The sequence below is a fragment of the Rhodamnia argentea genome, chromosome 6, assembly GCF_020921035.1.
Source record: "Rhodamnia argentea isolate NSW1041297 chromosome 6, ASM2092103v1, whole genome shotgun sequence".
NCBI classification, from domain to species: Eukaryota; Viridiplantae; Streptophyta; class Magnoliopsida; order Myrtales; family Myrtaceae; genus Rhodamnia; species Rhodamnia argentea.
In genome coordinates this window covers 7,350,210-7,368,096 of record NC_063155.1, presented here as the reverse complement: position 1 = coordinate 7,368,096, position 17,887 = coordinate 7,350,210, and the positions used below count along the sequence as shown (strand labels likewise).

At 39.6% G+C, this 17,887-nt stretch overlaps 2 protein-coding genes across 2 annotated transcripts; both read left to right on the top strand.

The window, feature by feature from the left end:
* Positions 1–598: 598 nt before the first annotated feature.
* Positions 599–3,242, top strand: LOC115741158 (F-box protein At5g49610-like). Its single transcript, XM_030674913.2, has 2 exons — positions 599–854; positions 1,969–3,242. The coding sequence occupies exon 2, from the start codon at positions 2,007–2,009 to the stop codon at positions 3,240–3,242; it is 1,236 nt and encodes a 411-aa protein (XP_030530773.2). The 5' UTR covers positions 599–854; positions 1,969–2,006.
* An 8,955-nt stretch (positions 3,243–12,197) lies between these two features.
* Positions 12,198–17,640, top strand: LOC115743215 (agamous-like MADS-box protein MADS2). Its single transcript, XM_048280322.1, has 8 exons — positions 12,198–12,583; positions 14,792–14,873; positions 15,223–15,284; positions 15,661–15,760; positions 15,880–15,921; positions 16,026–16,067; positions 17,018–17,169; positions 17,301–17,640. Exons 1-8 carry the CDS (start codon positions 12,399–12,401, stop codon positions 17,383–17,385), a joined length of 750 nt encoding a protein of 249 aa, XP_048136279.1. The 5' UTR covers positions 12,198–12,398; the 3' UTR covers positions 17,386–17,640.
* The last annotated feature ends 247 nt before the right edge of the window (positions 17,641–17,887 follow it).

Genomic DNA, 17,887 nt, shown 5'->3' with positions numbered 1-17,887 from the left:
GAAGTCTTCGTCAATAAGAAAGAGAAGAACTTTTGGACGACCCTTGTGGACGATCAAACCCAAGAATGCGAGCAAAAGTTGGTTTCTTGACGGTAGAACTCTCGACTCTTCTCTGTTTTTTCTTCCCATGAATTTCGTCTTGGAATGAGAAGATTCATGGCTGACACGGTTGTGTTCTCTGTTTCTCGATGCTCTTTCTCTTACCCTTTTCCTTTCCTGTCGCTCAGCTCCTTCAGTGATGTTCTCATTGGCTGAGAATCTGTCTGATCGTGCTGATGCGCCTCGCACTTGCAGCGAGGTACGACCCGAATTTGCTGGAACACTTCCTTGTTGTTCTTGGGTGGTCTTTTTTTTTTCCTTCCCCCGAATCTGTTCTTGCTGGCTTAATCTGTAATCTTGTCTCTCTCGCTCCTGTGATTGATGGTCTGAACACGTATTTTGCTGCTTCAGTTTCCTTGCTCCGTTGCATTTATTGCCGTCAAAGGGAAATTCGTTTTTGTTTCTTGAGAGTACCGATCTCTTTTCGCCTCCTGAAAAATGAGCATCTTGTTCTTGCTAGTGATCGGGCAGAGTTTAGAAAATGAGAGCAAAATTTCTCATCTCGTTGCGTCAGAGTGAAGAATGTCATCGTATCTAGGTTTTTTGTGATGTCAAATCCCACGCTTTAAATTCACAGTTAGTTCATGATCTCTGGCTAATAATTCAAATCAAGTAGAAGTGGAGGTTAAGGGAAGTGTAGGCTATTGTAGATGGAGAAGGGGAACCTTTTGAATACCCAAATTCGGTTCAGAAAGTGCAATGCGCAGTGAAGGAGGATTTCGAACTTTATCGCGACAAGAAACGCAAGTTCGATGGTGTACTTTTTCATTTTCGCTTGCTCGCAATTCCTTACTTTATTGTTTCAGTCACCAACTTCACAGTGCCCTCACTTGCACACACGCCTCTCGGCACTTGCACCCTCTGATCACTCACTTCACTACCTCTTCCCCTCTGTCAGTTTTTTCACATTTGCTCAAAATGGCAGCCTGGATCCTAATGTTTGTTCTGTAACGGCCTTGGGCCCCACGCGCTTCCGCTGCGCCACTCTGCAAGATATTGTCCGCTTTGGACACACAGTCCTCACGGTTTTGTTCCTCTGAGCGTCGCCCATACAATGCCCGGAAAACGCGTCTTGCATGTCTAAGGGCACCCAAGCCTTATAAAGGCTTCCCAAGACCTCCTCCTAGGCAATGTGGGACTAGAGGAGTTGTGACATGTTCTATGGTAGTCTCAACCTGCCTGAGAGTTCTAGACATTTGCAGCCACAAGCTGGTAAGCCTGGTATGGTGGTGAACAAGGTAGTAGAGAGATGATTGTAATGATAGTCCTAGAGATATCTGTAGAGAGAGAGAGAGGTGTTAATTGGGTCGTAACAAGTCAATGTGACTATCCATGGTTTTGAGGAGTGTTAATAACGCTAAAGGGTATTCATATAATTTGCCATTGTCATTCAAGTGTTTTATCGTTTTTGGAAGCATCGATGTAATTGATGTCATCCTTATAACTTGTTTTAGTGATAATCGGCTTTTGACAAAGTTAAGAGCTTTATCATAACTGGCAGCGATGCAGATTGGTCATTTGTAAATTACATCTCACGTGAACTTTTGTTATCTAGCGCACTATAGAAAGTTGCTGCGAAAGAGCTCAAATGAATAGAGCTTGAGTAAGTGTGATGCATTTTACCCTCTGCTTTGTGTATCGACATACTTAAAATTAGAATAGCATTTTGTTGTGCAGATTTGTCGCTTGTTGAAATCCATCAGTGACACAACGGCAAAGAAGAAAAGAAAAACCCATTTGTAAAACAGTTTTTTTTGCAGTTGATGAGAATGAAAGACCTTCCTTTTAAGATTCCTTGTAGGGTCATTTTTAACCCTTTTATTCTGCTTCTTTTTTAAGCTTGGGTACTGATTTGTGGGTAACTTTCAGGAGCATAGCTAAGAAGAGATTGATATATTTCGTATTAAATGGAGAAATCAGATAAAAGAAGCAACAACAGTAACGTGCGCATTCCCTACTTGTCCCTGGAGATTATATCAGAAATATTATGCAAGCTTCCTATCGACTCAATCCTACGCTGCAGATGTGTCTGCAAGGCCTGGTGTTACTTAACAAAAAATCCCACCTTCATCGAGCAGCTTTTGGATAGCAGCGTTGACAAGCAACCGGGGCTTATCCTTGAACCGTTTTGTGCGGATGACTCCACACAACCGTTTCTTTTGGTGGATATCGAGGGACGCAGGGTCAGACAGATTCACATTGATCCGCTAAAAGGACTTCGGGCTATGGGCACTTGCCGAGGATTGCTATGTGTAGGTTCTCCATCAGCTCTTGATCCTGTTTTTGTTTGCAATCCCATAACGAGGGAGTACAGAAGATTGCCAACATCAGGAGAAACAGATATTGGCGGTCATGAAGTTGGACTCGGTTTCGATCCTTCAGCAGGAAAGTACAAAGTTCTGCGGACATATGTTAATGAAGGAAGAAGGTTCTTCGAAGTGACTACATTGGGAGAGAGTTCGTGGAGGAGATTGGATGTACCTGACGGTTGGCAGGCATATTTTGTATATCAACCGATATTCTGGAACGGGGCCATTCACTGGAGAACCTCTAGAAAAGGACGCGACTTCATCATATCATTTGATGTACGTCATGAGAAGTTTCGGATGATTTCATTTCCCAAAGATGTGCACGACTTTGACAGCAGGCCACATGCCAAAGATGTTGGCCAATTCGGCCTCGGAGTACGCCGCAACAATAATGATCAATTGCTCCTACCCCCCGAAGTTTTTGTCCCTGATGGGTATGGCCGCCTCAGGCTAAGGATTGAACCTAAGGAACTTGAGCTGCTAGGATTCAGAAGATGCTTGACTATAGTAGAACATCATAACGAGTGGATGAGACTGTGGGAAGTGACAGGGGACAAGCTCGAAGACCTTTCCATCAGCTTTTGGGATGAACATGATACTCACGTGCGGTGGAATCCCTACATGACTTATGCAGTCATCAATAGGTTGAGCGAGGAATGTTATCTTTTGCGGGTAAGTGCTTGCTACGGTAACCCTTTCAACAGAAAAATGCACTTCACTTATTTCTTCCCGAAAAGGGTGAGTTACCAGCCGCTGGACATCCCTGGCCTCCCTCCGATGTTCAGGACGGTTCGCGGTTATGAGCCTAGCCTCGTATCACCTGAAACTGTGTGACCCGAGAGTTGCTCTTCTTATCTCCTGGGGCTAAAATTTTTGTTGTCTTCAGTCTGACCCTTGGTGAGTACTCTGTTTTCTCCCCAGTTTAGCCAAATCTGTGATTATTCTAGCAGCTCCTGTGCAGAAATGTAACAAGGGATAAGTCTCTTCATTTAACATTACCAAAGGCTTGTTTGTGTTGCTTTGTGAATTCACTTATGTTCTTCCCAGAGTTGATGGAAATTCCATGCAAGAAGGATCACGACCCATCAAACTTTGAAAAGGAAAAAGAGAGTAAATTGTTGGGAATCATGAGCTAATTAATCATGCTTGATGGGGTAACATTGAGATACCTGGTATGCTCAATAACTTTCAGAGACGGACATTAAAACACGAGGATATGAATGATCTGATTCCTTTGCAAATACTAGATTGATGTGGATTCAGGGCCGACATTGTAGTCAACCGCTGTGTAAGTTGTATGGAATGATTGTGGAACGACTGTATTGGCGACTGTTCTAGGGTGGCGGGTGACAAAATGAAACTTCTTACAGCCTACAGTTTCGGGAAACAAGGTGAATCCGATCGATTGATCGATCGATCGCTGGATCGAAGCAGGATGTGCGGAGAGCTCCATGTTAAAGTGGACACCCTGAAACTTTTATCAAAACAACAATTCGCCACATTCCGATGCATACTACCGATCCAAGCAAAAAAGGAGGGAGTTGAAGAGATACACAATGAATTATCAAGAATCAAACAAAGTTCATAGATGGCACACAATTTAGGTCCAAAAACACTTATAACGCTCCGTTTATTTAACGAAAATGAGCAATTAGGAAGACATTTTCCTAAAAATGATCACATGTATTGTTTGAAATAATTAATGAATGAGACAAAAATATTTTTCATAGTTTATTTTTGTTAGCGATATAAGCGATATTTTTTAAAAAATATTTTTAAAATCAACTATTTTTCGCGAAATGAACGGAGCCTAAATTGCTTTGACGATCTGATAGGTCTAGTCATGTCCACTGTACAACGAACGCCATTCCTAGTTAACAAAAGTCGGTCTCTCGATGAAGAAATAGTAGGTAGAATGGTCAATAGGTAGAATGGTCGATACCTCCCATTCCTTATGAGAATCTCAATGTTTGAATTGAAAAGATTGATGCTATACATTGACTGTTCACTTTATCTCTTGTTCTTGTTCTTGTTCTTGTTGTTTTTTATTTTGGGTGCTTTAAATAGTGGCTTCCCTGGCTAAGAATCTTGCTGATCGCGTCAATGCACCTTGCATTTGATTTGATCTGAACTGAATGGGGGCACTTTTCCTTTTGTTCTTGTCTGAGATAGGAGCTCCCTAGGGCTGATGATACGGACTTGATGACTAGAGTTCATGCTCGGCATTTGAAAAATGAGTGATGTGGTTTTCTTTTCCTTGTACAGGGACATGAATCTCTGCTTCTTGGAAGGGGAGAATTACTTAAAAAACAAAGTTCTAAATCCACTGTAATTGTCAACTCGGTTCTAATTTTTTTTTTGTCTTCCATGTCTCTAACTCTTTTTTTCTTGACTATTGCTCTGCCTCTTTACAGAGAGCGGGAGTCGAACCCTCTACCTATGATTCTACAATTTTCATCCCATCAATCTCTTTATTAGCAGGGCCGCATGCCTATTGAGTCCTAAACATTTTGCATTTGTGTCAATTCAGTCCATCCGGCTAATTTTTGGCCAAAAATAGCAGATGCGGTGTTACATGGTGTTGCCGGCGTTAACATGGATAATTTTTAGTAATACTTTAATATTTTAAAAATTATCTATTTAATTATTTTTTCATTTTTTTCTTTCTCTTTCTTTTGTTATTCTTCCTCCTTCCTCCAGCCGATCACCAATCCATATCAGCACTTGCCAAGCCACATCAAGCGATTTCCAGTCAAAATTTGTGTAATGGTCTGAATTGGCACAAATGCAAAATGTTTAGGATCGAATTGACACAATCATAATAGGTTTACGAATTTTTATTGACAATTTTGCCTTTTGAAAGTTCAAGTTCTCATGGACTGATCAGATTATTGATGGCTTTAGGGTATGTTGATATCATTGAAGGGTGTTCATGTAGATTGATATATTCATTCCAGCTAGCGCTTTGGAAACATGGGTATGATAAGAAGTTGCGTCCCTACAATTTGTCATGATGGGCCGATGTCCCGGCTTATGTTTATGATCCAAAAGCTAAAAGGGAATAAGATAACAAAAATGATTGCATACAACATCGGGTTGCCGTGGTGCGCGTCGGTCCCATGCTCCACAGTTGATATCCTAGGCGGAATTTCATGACTCTCGTACCGTTTTAGAATCCAGAAAAGAATTTAGGAAATAGAGTTATGATGCAATTCGTTAGGGAAAAGTATTAAAAAAGTCGTAAAACATTTGATCACGCATTTCAAAATGGTCGGCTTTGGGGGGATACTTGAACATGGTTGGATACATGAAAGAGGGAATGCTGATGCGGGGAAGCGACCGGAGAGAATGACGGAGGCCTCAAGATCGCCTTGCGGGAAGAGCACGACACTCACATCCTGTGACCTCGGGTTTTAATCTGCTCATGAAACTCCCTTGGAATTTCGATATCATCCCTGACTTTGAGCCTGTACCGGTCTCTCCTGAAACTGCTCGACCGAAAACTAAAACTTTTCTGTCATCATCAGTGTCGATCGCCTTTGTAAACATTCATGTCTTCCTCTTTAACCAAACTTTTGATCATTCTGGAAGGTTGTTGGAGAGATTTAAAATCAAAGAGGGGGGGGACTTGCTTGAAATCTCACTTTGGTGTCATCAAGTGAACTCGATCTGTTCTATGTAGAGTCGACTAGAAGAGGCTCCAGTTTCGCATTAGGATCGATGTTCCGACTTCCGAGCCCATGCAGAGAGGCAGATCAAGAAGTTCTTCTACTGAGGAAGGCGAGTAAAATGCAGATCATCACGATGGCGATAAAGATAAACTCTGTCTATATTGTTCGTGTCCTTCTACGATATTTATAATGACAACAAGAAGGTTCGTACCTGCGTAATAGTTCTCTCAGTCCAATTTTGTACTGAGATCGACATTGTAATACCCCAGAAAATGGGCTTAAGTACATTATAAGTGTCAAAATTTATATACGGCGCTCACTTTATTACCAAAACTTTTAAAACGATCACTTAAGTATTAATTTTTTTTAAAAACGACCACTTTGGTGCCAAAACTTTCAAAATGATCACTTAAGTGCCAATTTTTTTTTAAAAACGATTATTTAAATGTCAATTTAAAAAAAAACGATCACTTCATTGTCAACTCTACCGAGACACGTTAGCTCAAATATTAATAAAAAATAACACATGTCGGATTTTTGACAAGTCACGTCAGCTCAAATTGGAGTTGACACTGAAGTGATCGTTTTTAGAAGAAGTTGGCACTTAAGTGATCGTTTTTAAAATTTTGGCACTAAAATGAACGTTGTACACAAGTTTTGGCACTTCTAATGTACTTTAGCCCCGAAAAACATGTCCTAAGGTCCAGAAACACTTTCTCAAAAAAAAAAAAAACAATTTTCAGGAATATTAACAGATACCCAGATTTCCAAATATTAAAAGGGTACGAAAAAAGAACAATTCATCCTCTTTTGGTATAATCTTTTCGTGTCCATACAAATGGAATAGCTGAACATGGCCATGACAATGACCTTGATCCATCCACGCGTACACACGGACCAGTAGCTATCACAGATGTCGTTTCAGGGATGTCTATTCCTCCAACAGATGGGTGCCAGCTCCATTAGGAGAATCTGAAACCACATCATTAAATTTAAGGTAGCTAACTAATGGGGGCTAATTAAGATGGATCTACTAACTAGGGTTGAATTTGAAATGCATGGATTTGGAATATTCGATCGAATCCGAGCTGAAGTTCCTCCTTATATGGCATATAAAAGGACTAAATTGCAAGATAAAACGGGGTTTCGGAATTCGTTTGGCTTTTTACGATTAGATAAGTGGATCACGATGGCGATAGTGATAGATTTAGTGAAGATTGTCACGGGCGAAGTGGATTTTGAGCCTAAAATTACTTTTGAGGGAATCATCATAGGTATAACTATATAAACACACAAATAATTATCATTGCATACTCACGTAGCTCGTCATAAAATTGGTAATTCTATAGTCATGTCGTGTCTCATGTCCAATTCTAAGACTAGACAACACCTATGTGTCATCAATTCATGCACTCAAGTTTTCTTAGCTTGATTAAAACATTCGTATAATGACATCCAATCGTTGTTGTAGCGTGGAAAAAGTAAAGAAGAAAACTAACTCATTCTAGCTAGTTCGTGATCGGGTGAAGAATTGCCGCGCTACAAATAGCCAATGTAGGCGTATGACTTCTTAACTTATTTACGCCTTTTCTCTTTCAATGTTCAAATTCTATTAATACTGAGCAACCTCAAGTGTTTACAAATATACTAATTCTGATATTTAAAATCATTCACTATCTCTTCATAATGTGTTTCAAAAGTAGTACGTAAGATTTGATGGAAAAGTTGGATAGTAACTTTTGCCAAACAACATTACCTATTTGATAGCCAAAAAAGCTACTTACCACTTATTCTTTCTATGGATTATTCAAAATTCCAACTTGATAAAAAAAGGGATAAATACACTAAAAGTCCTAAAACTTATTGCGAAAGTATAATTAAGTCCTAAAATTTTCAAAAAAATATAACTAAGTCCTAAAATTTATCAAATTAGTACAATCGAGTCCTTTTGTTAATATCGTTAATTTGTCTATTAAATTAATTTTTTATCCTACGTGGCATTTTTTGTAATTATTTTCTTTTTCAAATCTGATTTAAATCAAATTTAAAAACTAAAAAAGGACTAAAATATCAAATTTAAAAAGCTAAAACAAAAAGGGGGAAAAAAAAAAGGCAAACCGGGCGTTGCCGATGAGAAGCGGTTGTCGCCGCTCATGCTCATTATCAAAGGTTCGTAGAGGTAGGTCGCCGGCCTTGGGTGGGTAGCCGGCCCTTGCTAGGCCTTGGTTAGGCTCGCCTAGATCTTGGTGATGCCGACCCTCCCATGGGGTTGGCGACCATTGCATGCCCCTAGGGAGGCCTCGCCGGCTCACCGACAACCGGCGATATTCGCTATGCACGAGTGAGGCGTCACCGAGGGAGATCCGATGACCCTCTTTAAGCCGGGCGAGGCTTGCCCATATCTCGGTTGAGGAGACCTAGAGCTGGGTGATGATGGCCCTTGCTCGAAGCTGGCAAGAGCCGACCACTCTCGCCCAGGGTTGATGACCTTTGTTGGCCCCTCCAGCAATTAGCACCAGGGGCGGCCTCATCGACGAGGCAAAGCCTTGCCCTGTAAATTTTTTTTTTTTTTCTGTTTTATCATTTTAAATTTAATATTTGTTCTTCTTTTTAGTTTTTTTAATTTGATTTATATAAGATTTGAAATGAAAAGAACAAACAAATGCCATGTACGATAGAAAATTTAATTTAAAAATGTCACGTTAGCATTTTCTGTTAAATAAATTGACAGTGTTAACGGAAGGAGTCGTTTGCACTAATTTGATAAGTTTTAGGACTTGATTGCACTTTTTAAAAATTTTAGGACTCAATTGCATTTTCATGACAAGTTTTAGGACTTTTGATGCACTTATCCCTAGAAAGTATATTATAAGCTTCATAAGATTTAATCTTTCAATACATAAATTTTACAAAGGCTTCAAGTGTTTCAACGGATTAAATAAGAATCAAATTGCAAGTGCCATAAAGTCTAGGGAAATTTTCAAATAAGAGTGCGAAGTGGATCATATTTTAAATAAACGCCTAAAGTGCCTTATTATTTCATACAAAAGTATGAAGTGGATATTATTTCAAATAAGGGCATGAAGTGATCATATCGGTCTCAAAAAAGGTGTGTTGCCAATTAGTTAGGGGCATTTTCATCATTTATATTATTTTAAAATTATTTTAATTTTTTCTTTGTTTATTCCTCTTACTATTTTCTAAATTTAAAAACAAAGTTAAAAAAAAAGGTAAACATCGGCCTCGCCCTTGGTTAATAGGGTCCTCGGCTCCCGCCAAGGCACTAGTGACCCCAACGTCAACCGTTGCCACCCCACCGATGGTGGACTGCGACCACGGGAGGGAGGGTAGCCTCCCGCTTGTGTTTTTTTTTTTTTTTATTTTAATTTAATTTAACTAAAAATTGAATTAAAAAAAGTATTTTGGCAAAAATGCCCTTGGTCGATTGGAATATTTGGCCAACCGGTGAGGTCAAGCCATTATTTGAAACAGGTATAACCATTTCAAGCCCTTATTTAAAATAATAATGACACTTTAGACTTTTATTCGAATCAAATGCCACTTCATGATCTTATTTGTGAAAATAAGGACATTTTGGACCCTTAATTAAAATTTTTCCTAAAGTCTATAACAAATAAAAAATAAGTTAACATTAAAAATCACAAAAAAAAAACCCTAAGACACTTTTCATGGAAGAATCTATTTCTCCTTTCAGAGTACTGAGTCTACTGACCATCATTTGTAATTGAAAAAGGAAAAAGAAAGTTTTTACTTTAGCTTCTTCTTACCGCTGGATCACAGCGTGAGCCCATCTTGACACGTGTCCTTGGCGAATCCAGAAGCCGTAATTTTCTGCACTTCTTCCAACACCCATTGGTCTGCGTCACCCGAAGATTGGACCAGCAGTGCCCCCACCAACCAGTCACAGGGAGACACGTGTGCGTCCACTGTGACTCCTCACTATCTCGCTCCGATTAATCAGTCTAATTAAGGACGGATTTCGATAGCCATGCAAGCCCATGGACAGACACAGCAGAAAAGAGCCCCCTTTGTCCTTCAGTCTCTTCTATGAATCTTAGTAATATAACCTCGTGGCACTTATCACACATCTTTAATAATTAAAACAAAATTCAGCCTGTACTCGCTTTGACACATTAATTTCAAATTTATATTTGTGTAACACGTTTATCGTAATTTTTTATGACACAAAAAATTCCAAAACTTCTAGTTATGTGACATATTTACCCTTTGTCAAGGTTCGATCGGATGATTTTTCAGCCAAAGCAACGTTTTTTTTATTTCACTTAAGTTACGTGAGCAATGACAATACTGCTTGCTTTTCGGCGTCCATATAGGCGTATTTTTAACGGTATTCATTGACGAATGGTAAATGTATCACACATGTATAAATTTTAGATTTTTTGTGTCACAAAAAAAAAAAAAAGTTCAGGTTTTAGTTCGGGGTTTTTTATTGCTCTTTCTATTAAAAAATAATTTGATTTTGAAGGGTTGACAAAATTCAAATGGTTTATTTTTGGGCAAAAGGCAAAAAAAAAAAAACCAAACTGCACACGTATAGATTTAACCAAGAACATATGGTTGTATTCGGTAAGTATGAGATGAGATTCGTGTCGTGAATTGACAAGTCTTTGGACTTTTTGTGTTTTTTGCGCACGGATTAGGGTTAATAGAACGACATGCTTTAATTTCATATCTTGCCGTGTGAGTACGTATGTTGTTTCAAGTCACATGTCAAGTGATGATATATCTCGCTCATATCATATCATATTATTAATTACATCACGCACCTGAAATGGATATGTACTCTACCATATTGTGCTAGACGTGGAATGTGGAGTCAATCAATCAAACATGCCTATATGTACTAATGAGAACGATCCTTACATTGCTCATATGTGATTAAAACTACGTCGTTTTTAGGGCACATGATTAAGATTGTCGTAAACTGCATCATCTTTTTTATGCATCGAAAGATATCATCGTTTTTTTTATATTCTAAAAACTTCAAATGTTAAAAAGTGATGCAAAATTTGTCTTGAAGTTTAGGGTGACATTAATTGGTTTTAAAAGATAAGTTATATTAGCAAATGACCAGAAATATAATCAAAATAAATAAATAAACAAAAGAAGAAGAAGCAGGGGGATTCAAAATTTCTAATTGCAGAAGTCGAATGGGTTGTTGACACGTGTACAGTCAGTTCCAACTTCCTTTCCTAAGGGCGGTGCTTTCATCCAAAAGAGACAATGGTGCAACCTTGGACAATCCCATGTTCCACTTTGTGTACAGTCGCGCAGTGAGAAAACAACGCGTGACGTGACAGTGTGGTCACCTGGGATGTCCGGATCATACATGGAGTCCTCTCTCCCACCTCTTTCGTCTTGATTTACCACACCCCACCCCTCAAAAGAGTTTCAAAAACCACAGACCAAACTGTTATGGAGGCTAATCTTGATCACTCCAGTCCATGATCTTCCTGGGCGCAACAAACCTGTTATATGAAAATTTGAACATTAATACGATGAATCCGATGGCACTTCTCGACTTATCTCGCGCTTCCGGATCCACTCGAGCTTTTTTCAAGGGGATTTGCATGGTTCGGTTCTAGTGACTCCGGTTCAGGACGTTATTTCGCAATGCCTTGTCTCATTAATTCTAACCACGTTCTCAATCTTTAGGTACATGAGTTTTTATGTACATCGAAGTGAATTTAACAACAGTATAACCTTCACAATGCAGCAGCAGCAGAAGTACATACGAATTTCACTCGCACATCCAACAGTCCGTGATAAGCGGTTCACACTAGAAGAGATCTAAGATGATCAATACAATGAGACCTCCGATCTTAGGTAGATTAACAGGTGAGGGAGGAGAGAGAAAAGGGGATTGATGCAGGTAATTGAATTATGCAGAAACAAATGTGTTTGCACCAGTGGAAAACCTAGGCTTCCAGAGCTTGGGTGTGTTTGTGGTGGAGTGAGCAAGGGCAAAGATAATATCACAATCCCAATAAATATGTACTATATATATATATATATATATATATATATATGAAAACATACATACCCAAACACAGAAACATGGTTATAAATGCAAAACCTTCCCAGGGTTTCCATTTCTTCCACAGAAGGCACTCATCCTTTCTTATCTCCTTTTGGGTACTCTCTGCTCTCATGCTCCTTTCATAAAGTTTTCTCATCTCTTAACCAAGACTGGTAAGAGAGAGAGAGAGAGAGAGAGAGAGAGAGAGAGAGAGAGAGAGGGGGGGTTTATTATTGAGAGTGTGTGAGTGTGTTAAAAATGGGAAGGGGGAGGGTGGAGCTGAAGAGGATAGAGAACAAAATCAACAGGCAAGTGACCTTTGCCAAGAGGAGGAATGGGATCCTCAAGAAGGCTTATGAGCTCTCGGTCCTCTGTGATGCCGAGGTCGCTCTCATCATCTTCTCCAGCCGTGGCAAGCTCTATGAGTTCTGCAGCAGCTCTAGGTATTCTTTTGTCTCCTGCTCTAGCTCTGATCTCTTCCTTGAATTCTTTGAATCTGATCACCCGCTTTCTCTTTTGCAATCCTAACCCTCTTCAACATGAACACCTCATCATCAAGAAAACCTCCTTCTTTATTTTATTTTTTATTTCTAGCTTTCTGCTTGTGGGTTTTTCCCCATTTATCAGGAGGGTTGCTAGATCTCTTGGTGTTGGATCTTGTCTTTTGAAACTCTGAGCACCCATCAAACTTTTTGTTATTCTTTTTTGGGTTCTTGGTGTCTTTGATCTTCTCAGACTAGAGATTTAAACAAGGCAAAGCTCTCAGAAAATGGTTCTTCTTCGGTCCACTAACGATCAGATTCAGATCTTATCCCCTTTTTTTTTTGGTCCGTGGCTTTCCTTTTCCTATAAATTTTTTTTTTATCTCATTTGGGCTCATGGAAAGGGTTTCCAGGATTAGTGATCAACCCCTCAAAGGGTTTCTTTCAGTAGCATGGTGTATGATATTTTCTCCCTGTCAATTCCGCTGACATTCGCCATGGAAACCCAATTCAAGATCAGATGTTTCTCCAGTAAATATATCTGCAATACTTCACTGAACAACTTCACTTGTGCTGTTAAATTTGACATGACTGCAACGACAGAGGAAAGACTACTCTTTCTTTTGTCTGGTGAACAATGAAAACCCTAGAAGCATGCACAGTGAAAATTTGCGGCTTGATTACAATTTACAAGCTAAAACAAGGGGGAAAAAGTCAACTCAAGCTGTCTGCAAATTCATTCTCGAACTACTGTGTTTCTTCAAGCTGTTGCCATTTATCAAATGCATTGGCCTGGACCTGCTTTTGAAACTTCAGCGTGCATGGGGTTTCCTTGTTTTCTGGTTACTCTGTTATGTATAACGTTGTTCGACCCAGATGGAACAGTGTGTATTAGCGTCCTGCATGTTTATTTGTTTGGAACAGTGTTTATTGGAGTCCTGGATATTTCTTTGTTTCCCTACATTTTGTAATGTACTAAAACATTATAGACTAATTAATGGAACGGGTTCAGATTTTTACACGACACATCCTGATTTAAGGCTTTTTTGACCATATATTCTCGAGGCACGACCATATATTCTCGAGGCATGATCGCGTGGGTTGCAATCGAGATTCACACCCTTTTCTTGATTTTTGATTGACCCTGTTGAGGTTAAATGTTTGCCTTTTCTTTGGTTGTTACCAAATGCAACTTGATGCTTCGAATTCACTAACGAGGTTTATTGGAGTAAGGGAAAATCGATTAACAGAATGGATCGGAGACATGTAATATGAACATATTATGCAAGTGTTGGAACTGAATGTGCAACCATCTATTCTAAAAACTAAATCTGTTAGAGAAACTAATTTCATATTATTTCTTAATTAAGAATGCAAACTAGATAGTCGGGGGAGAAAGAATTGTGGAAAACTTATTCTTTGACGGTGTGTTACAGAAGCAATATTGAATCTTTTGTTCTAAAAATTTAAGCCATTAGAGAAAAACACACATTATGTAACTTATATATCCACCAAATGGAAAAATAAAACAAGCCATCCTTAAAGGCCGCTAATGACAATTAACTTCTATAGAATGAGGATCTATTGCTATTCACATAGGGCAAGCAATAGAGATTCATTAGATAGATCATTCTTCACCCCGCCATTAGATTACATTATCTATCCCTCCCGTCCCAATAATAGCTCTTTTGGATCTTCGAACGCTATACCTCAAGATGTTTAGCATGTGTCGTTCAACTCGAGTTATTTAGCCATCATTTGACAACATACTAAATAGAGTTGACCTTAATTTTCGCATTGATTGATTAAGAGGACTAGACGTGATTGATTGTCTTATAATTATCATACATCCTTTCTATTCGCATTGGCATTTGATAATAAAGGTAGGCCCAACCTCATCATCATCATCATCAATAAGGATCGCTAAAAGTATGCGTAATCTTGTTTCTCTTCGGGGGCAATGAGAAGTACGGGCGTGTAATTTACTAAGTATCGGTTTCGATACACGCATGTGCCTTTCTATGTACTCCTGGATTTGAACCGGGCATCTTTTGAAGCATAACATGGTTTTTGTGTCATCTCCCATATTCTCCATCTCTTGTAATAACCTAGTGCTCTTTTGCTCAATCTTGTGTTAATTTCCTGATACCACTCGCCTTCTTGCCCTAGCATGATGAAAACACTTGAAAGGTACCAAAAGTGCAGCTATGGTGCACAACTCAACACAAGCCGCTCAATCGATGAGACACAGGTACCTTTGGTCTTTTCTTTCTTCGTTCTTTGGGCACGTTCCCGCCCGCATGTGTATGTGTATTTGTGTGTGAGGGAGAGGGAGAGAGAGAGAGAGAGAGAGAGAGATCTTGTTTCAATAAATCCATTTCTATATGATTCGCTTATGAAAGTGACGAAAATAACGAAGTGAACATAGTTTGGTGCGCGAAACCTGGCTTAGAGCATACCACCTGACCACTACAAAAAGATTAGAGCAGGATTTATCCCTAGTAAGGTGCTTATTTACTTACTAGGGCCAGTGTTTATCAGGTTGTTGTGCTAACTTGTTTAGTATATGGAGCTTTAATCCTAGTTATATTGCCAAGCAGAGCAGCTACCAGGAATACTTAGGGCTAAAAGCAAGAGTTGAGGTCCTCCAGCGATCTCAAAGGTTTGAATCCCTCTCTATCTGCAGTTTGAGTTGGTACGTTCATGGCACGATTGGCAATTTTTTGAGATTAAGTACATGAAAATCCCAGGACAAAGTAAGTACAGCATTTACTATTGTGAATCTGATAATAAAATTTCCACAAGTGTCAAATTGATCTTGCATGTTCGCAAAAATACATGTCACTTTGTGTTTTGTTTAAATAATTTCGAGCTATCATAAGGCCGATAACAAGATTCACAGAAATTTTCTTCTTGCCCTTTTAATCTAAATTTATACGTCCGCCTCTCCTACAACATTCTCAAAAAATTATGCATTAATTACTGTGATCAAAGTTCCATGGATTACTAACTGGAGGTTGGATATGAGTGAGTCACAGGAACCTGCTTGGGGAAGATTTGGGTTCACTAGACAGTAAAGAGCTTGAGCATCTGGAGCTTCAGCTGGAGAGTTCATTGAAGCACATCCGGTCGACAAAGGTAACTTGTGAAAAGAGAGATGGTAATCAGAAAGGAAGCTCCCATGAGTCATGAGCATATTTTTGTAATGTAACCTGCTATCGCTTGGATGATTAGATTGCTCTTGATTAATCTTGCAGACCCAGTTCATGCTCGATCAACTCGCCAATCTCCAGAACAGGGTACGAATTAATTTATTATCGGGCATTTTAGATTGGAAGTAGGTTTCACTCCCTTTCTTTTGTTCTTCTCCTTGCTCAATGATGGATGCTGTCTGTCTACTTAGGAGCACATGCTACTAGAGACCAACAAAGTCCTTAAGAGGAAGGTATGGCACCTAATCACACTTCTCGCCTCCTATTCATGTTGCAGTATTTTTTTGTCTTGAATCTTTCCTGCTGTGCATTTTGGCCATGTATTAATTACAAACTCACGATTTATACTGAGTGCTGTTGAATGTTTCAACTATTTAACCGGCATGGAGTTACATATCGACACACAGACATAAACAGAATAACTTGATACACTGTCCTCACAGAGCTCGCATTATTATTAGTTCCTGGAACTGAGATTAACACATTGTCCTCAGAGTCTGCAAATGCGAAGCTACCCATCATTGCAATGAAAAATGGTTTCCTGCAATTAAATGGTGGAATATGAAACTAGGAAGGACTCGATTGAACATTCAGACTATAGCTTCTGTCGCAAATTATTGCTATTTTAGCACCCTAAATCTTGTTTCTTGTGCGGCATTTTCCTCTCACATGTGCACGCACGCATACTCTCCCTAGAGTTGCCGTGCCGTCCTTCGAAGAAAATTACCAACGGAAGACTCTTGTGGTACTCGCAAGTCGCATTTTGGGGCCAATCACACAAACTTACTTCGTGATGTGACAAGATAGCTTAGTATGCTGTCCCTGTAATGCTCACATTCTCTTTGAATCATGAAATCTTTAGTAGAACTATTCCATTGCCATTCATTTGGTTGCCAAGCTTAGAGCATTGGTAGATAGCATAAGACTCGTAGAAGTTGCTTTTCCTGGAAAATTTATAGCTTTTTGATTGTGTAATTCCCATTGTATCCGCTTCCTAAACCTGAGCTTATGGCATAAACCTCACTGTAGTTTAGAAATCTTGATGACAAGCAGACTAATGGATGCAGTAAGCATGGTGGATTAGTGGGAAAATACAATAATCGAATTCGATTCATCATCGTGATACCACTGCTTCAAAAACACTTATTGATTGAATTTGAAAAATTCTGTACTTCACAATTAGCTGGAAGAAGCGGGTCCGCAAATTCCCTTTCAACTTGCCTGGGAAGTAGCAGGTCCCGGCGGCAGCGGTGGCGGCATTCCATGTAGCCTCTTTCCTCCTCAACCGGAAGGGTTCTTCCACCCAATGGACAGCAACCTGTCGCTGCAAATTGGGTGACTACTCGCATCCTCATTCCACTTACTCACTAAAGACTACATGTACAGACATCTTATAGCATCGTGACGCCACGAATGACCGATGGGACTTTCTTTTCTTTTTTCTTGTTTATGTTCTTACTCTTCAGATACAATCCGGCATGTCTGGACGAGATGAATGCTATGGTTTCAAGCCAAAACGGCGCCGGATTCATTCCGGGATGGATGGTTTGAACTTGCTGCATAAACCTGGAGTCTGAATCAAGCTGGTGATTTTGTGCATGTGTACTTTGTAGTTTGTCATTCGCAAGACAATAAGTACGTATTTTTCGGCGCTGTTGATGACATAAAAAGAGGAAGGCCACACTTTCCTCTCTGATGATCAGGACTTTGATAATGTTTGTGTAGCCTGTAATCGAAACAAGGTAAGCATTTGTAATTCTTTTCGAACCCGCTGCCTGCAATATCGAGCTGCATAACTTTCTGTTACAATGTATCGTCGACGGCGAAGCATTCACTTTAGTCCCTCTATCCGTCGCTTGTGTTCAACGATTCCCCTCAAATTTTCCATTTTAGTACATGAAGTTTTGTCGATCGACAAGCTCTTATCACCCGGAAAGTCCTGTTAGGCACGGTTATCGGATTGTCAACGCAGTTGGCTTCGTTGAAGCGCAAAAATTTGTTGCCACCAATGGTCCTGTCGCTCGGCCTCTTGCTGCTGTGTAAATCATTGGGA

Coding starts and splice junctions, on each gene's coding strand:
- LOC115743215 (XM_048280322.1), top strand. CDS start 12,399: ATGGGAAGGGGGAGGGTGGAGCTGAAGAGGATAGAGAACAAAATCAAC. Junction 12,584..14,791: donor GAGTTCTGCAGCAGCTCTAG/GTATTCTTTTGT, acceptor TTCTTGCCCTAG/CATGATGAAAACACTTGAAA. Junction 14,874..15,222: donor GCTCAATCGATGAGACACAG/GTACCTTTGGTC, acceptor ATTGCCAAGCAG/AGCAGCTACCAGGAATACTT.
- LOC115741158 (XM_030674913.2), top strand. CDS start 2,007: ATGGAGAAATCAGATAAAAGAAGCAACAACAGTAACGTGCGCATTCCC.